At 28.6% G+C, this 4,488-nt stretch overlaps 1 protein-coding gene across 1 annotated transcript; it reads left to right on the top strand.

The window, feature by feature from the left end:
• Positions 1–250: 250 nt before the first annotated feature.
• LOC105843221 (uncharacterized) lies at positions 251–3,352 on the top strand. The gene is made up of 5 exons (XM_065818427.1): positions 251–392; positions 2,026–2,227; positions 2,307–2,555; positions 2,632–2,838; positions 3,032–3,352. The coding sequence occupies exons 2-5, from the start codon at positions 2,026–2,028 to the stop codon at positions 3,289–3,291; spliced, it is 918 nt and encodes a 305-aa protein (XP_065674499.1). The 5' UTR covers positions 251–392; the 3' UTR covers positions 3,292–3,352.
• The last annotated feature ends 1,136 nt before the right edge of the window (positions 3,353–4,488 follow it).

Raw genomic sequence — 4,488 nt, 5'->3', positions numbered from 1 at the left:
TTATTAGAGCAAAACACCTCAAAATGACCACAAAACACGTTAAACAAGTTAGATTACAGCTTTATTTTTACAAATCAACAATTTTTGAATAAGGTTTATGTAAAAGCTGAATGAAACATTCTTTATTGTATTAACCTCCGCACCGTTTTACATAAACTACATTATTTTTTTAAGTGCAAAATCATAAATAAGTAATAAGTCTCTGGCAAAGAGAGTTGTACTTTGAAACTAGATTATAGAAGATTGGGGCGAATATTCACGTGACAATTGTTCTTAAGATGATCAGTTAGTTCACCAGCCCCTTTACAGAGAAGCACTGCGCAATTTCGGTCGTTGTTTGCGACGAGTAGACTCTCTTGAACTGTATTTATCGGACTTGTCATACTTAAACAGTAAGGAAACTTATTTATATTGTACATTCAGTTATTACTACATTTGTCATTTCTATTGTGTAAGTGAAATTTTATCAAAAACTTGTCTTAAGACGTCCGCCAAAGATTCACAATTTGTCAGATTTCTCTCGCGTTTTGATATAGATACTCGATGTGTTTCAATACTTATCTTTCAATTTATATCAGGCCAGATCAAAATGTGCAATTTGTTTAGCAAATAAAATATATACGCATTAAGTTTTAACATCAAAACTACCTTTTTTTTTTACATCAGTTGGGGTTTTTTTTTTTTTGATGTGAGGGCGTAAACATTTAGTTTACTAAAGAATATAGTCTAAATAATAACAACAAAAATTTATTAGATTAATTTGAGCTATTTGAAAAAAATTAAGATATAATGTTGATATTAAAATTATGAAATTGTATATCTGCGTATATATGTATACATTACTTTTCATTTATTAATCTTATACCATGCCAAAAAAGCAACTATAAGGCCTAAATATTTAGTGAATTTGCCTAATTTACTATTGGAACTCATTGGTTTTTAATATTCGACATATTAGACATATAAGATTTATAAGGTTATAATTTATTAGATTTAATTTAAACAGCTTACAGAAATAATATATATATAAATTTATAAATAATAAATATATAATAATTTAAAGTATATAAAAATTTATAAATAATAAATATATAAATTTTAAAAATATGTAAACCAAAGTGTTTGTGCATGTAATAGTTTTTTAACTATTTTAATTTTAAACTAATTTTAAAAGCAGTTTGTATGCTTGTGTCTTTTGTTTGTATGTAGTTTGGTAAAGTTAAAGTCTAGTGTATGCATGTTTAGCTCCAAAAAATTTGATTAATTGAAAATTATATTTCATCCACTAAATAATGTTTGCACATAGTTTACTCTCTTTCTATTTTTAAAATGCTATGTACATACTTAATAAGTATTTTGAAGTTTTTGTTAAAATAATCAAAACAAATATTTTACATTATACAAGCTAGTTTTTATGAATGCCTCTCTTAAATCTTAAATCATTTGGCTGCTAATTGTTCTTGCAATAAAGAGTATGAAATAAATGCAGGGTTTATTATATTTATAAAAGTTTATTTTTTATTTATTAATAATAATTATAATAATTTAATTATATAATAATGTATATATATAATCTTTATTAATTAAATCTAAAATTAATTATGATTTCTTTTCGCGTTATTCTGTTAAGTAATGAATCAGTTCAATTACATAAGTTTTAAAGTCCAAAATTTAGATATTACAAGTTGGGTCTCGTAATGTTAAAAAAACTTAACCTTCAAATTTTTTTTTGCAGAAAATCAATCTATTATCTTGTCCTTAAGTGTACATAAAATAGCACCTATTGTGGGAAAATGTTTCTTAAAATAAATATGACACTGGCATTAAATTAAAATCTTGTGGGCTATTTCAGTCCTCTTTTCTCAGACAACTGACTGTCTTGTATGACCATGATATTACACTGTTACTAGTTGATTATTTCTTGTTATTTTGACGTATAAAAACTTGTTTTAATGATATACAAGCTATTTCCAATTGCTTGTTATTGTTTTAAGTTACTGTTAAACTTATATTTAAAAATTCTAGATGGCTGAACCTAAGAAACTGTCATTCGTTGAAAACTTTGTTTTGAGTGGAGCTGCAGCAGTTATTTCTAAAACAGGTGCTGCCCCTATTGAAAGAATTAAACTCCTTATTCAAAATCAAGATGAGATGATTAAACAAGGAAAGCTTACTGAACCTTACAAAGGAGTTATTGACTGCACTGTAAAAACATTCAGAAATGAAGGTAGTTATCTTAAGTTTTTTTCTAATATTTTTGTCTTGTTATTTGATATTAAGTTTTTTATTTATGTAAATATTTTTAGGTTTATTTCCTTTCTGGAGAGGAAATGTTGCTAACTGTATTCGTTACTTTCCTACTCAGGCTTTAAATTTTGCGTTTAAAGATAAAATTAAAGCTATGTTTAAGCAAAATAAAGCTGATGGGTATGCAATCAATTTTGCAAAAAATATTGCATCTGGAGGTGTTGCTGGTGCTCTTTCTTTGTGCTTTGTATACTCCCTTGACTTTGCTCGAACCAAGTTAGCCAATGATACAAAATCATCAAAAAAAGGTATATTAAAATGTTTAATTTCAATGTATGTAAAAATAACTGCTGGTGTATTTAATCATAAAATTTATGTTAATAGGTGGTCAACGAGAATACAAAGGGCTTGTCGATGTATATATTAAGACACTAAAGTCTGATGGAATTGTTGGATTGTATAGAGGATTTGTTATTTCCTGTGTTGGTATCATAGTATACAGAGGATGCTACTTTGGTTTCTATGACACCTTAAAACCTCTTTTAATGGGTGACAACAATTCATTTATCCTATCTTTTGGTTTAGGTTATGGTAAGCGATCCTTAAAATTTTATCAAAATAATTAACATGAATTTGAATCTGATTGCCTTTTTTTCACATACATTTTATATGTATTTGTGTGTGTGTGTGTGTGTGTGTATATATATATATATATATATATATATATATATATATATATATAAAATTTTAAATATGATTGTTGTATGTTAAACGTCTTAATTAGGTGTTACTGTTACATCTGGATTGATTTCATATCCCATTGATACAATTCGAAGACGTATGATGATGACATCTGGTCAAGCTGTTAAATATAAAGGATCCATTGATTGTACCACACAAATCCTTAAAAATGAAGGATTTATGTCTTTGATGAAAGGTGCCGGTGCTAATATTCTTCGTGGTATTGCAGGCGCTGGTGTTCTGTCCGGATTTGATTTTGTTCAAGCAAAATATCTTGGATATCAATTTTCTGCTGCAGAATAATAAATAGCGTCTTGGATTTGACTAAATTTTTTTAATAAATTAAACGAATGTGAAGGTTTTATATCTAATAATTTTACATCGAGTTATTTGCTAGAGTTAAAACTTACAACAGTTTCTGTTGTTTTTAAATATGTAAATTATTTTTTAAGATCTGCCTGAAATTTTTCGTCATTAATTTAATGCTTGATGATGGAGTTTTGTTTTTAATAGAGTTTCGTTTAAAAAAAGTTCAAGTTTTAATATTTTTCAGGTTTAATAAACTTTGCATGCGTTAAGTAAATGTTGACGCTAATACATGCTTGAGTTAACGTTCTTGTCGTGTTATGTTGCAAGTTCCTCAATGCAATTAAACGGGGGGAAAAGGGCGTCAAGAAGAATTTCACGAAAACGCAAGTAATCCATATCTGCACTAAAGTGATTTGAAATAAGTTATAGAAAACGTATTTCAACTTCCTTTTTTGTTTAGGGTTCAAGAAGTATCTTCGCTTTGTGACTATCAGTGAGGTATATTAGAGCATAATTGTAATATTTTTAGATGGTTTGCGACTAGGGGTGGCTCTTACTTTTTTTTAGTTACACGAGTGGGATTTAGGAGCTTCTAAAAATTTTAAGAGAATGCGTTATTTTTGTAAGGTTTTTTCGCCACTTACAACAAAAAAGGCCATCTCCTCTAAAGTATCCCCAAACCCTGCTCGTCTTGATCAGGCACTGGTTTGGCACAGAACTGCAACATTTACTGGCACAGAACTGCAACATTTACTGTTCCTCAAGCAACCAGGGCCTCGAGGTATAGGAGTCTCGAGATGTATTAAAAGAGCATTTTTCGTTGTTTTTATATTAGTAAAAGTTATTGTTCAAGAGGAACAGAAATTAGGCGCCTAGTCCAGTATGCCTACTTGCCAAAGTATTTTGCTTTGCCAATGTAATACACGTATAACCCGAGCTGTAGCTAAGCAATGATTTAAGCGTAGGTTTAGAAATACAACTTGCGTTGATTGGAGCCTGGAAAAAAATACCCAAAAACATTTACCATCTCTACCCCAACAAATTAGCAACTTTTTTTTTTTCTTACACTAAATTTAAGTCGATAGGTTTTAAATTTCGAAGACTATGACATAAAGGTTATGACATATAACGGTTATTCAAAGGTTATGACATAACGATTGTACTCAAACTGAATAAGATGGTTTTTTCATT

Source organism: Hydra vulgaris, chromosome 14 (assembly GCF_038396675.1).
Source record: "Hydra vulgaris chromosome 14, alternate assembly HydraT2T_AEP".
Lineage (NCBI taxonomy): Eukaryota > Metazoa > Cnidaria > Hydrozoa > Anthoathecata > Hydridae > Hydra > Hydra vulgaris.
Note: the sequence above shows the minus strand (reverse complement) of the source record. Positions and strands in the feature narration are given on the sequence as shown.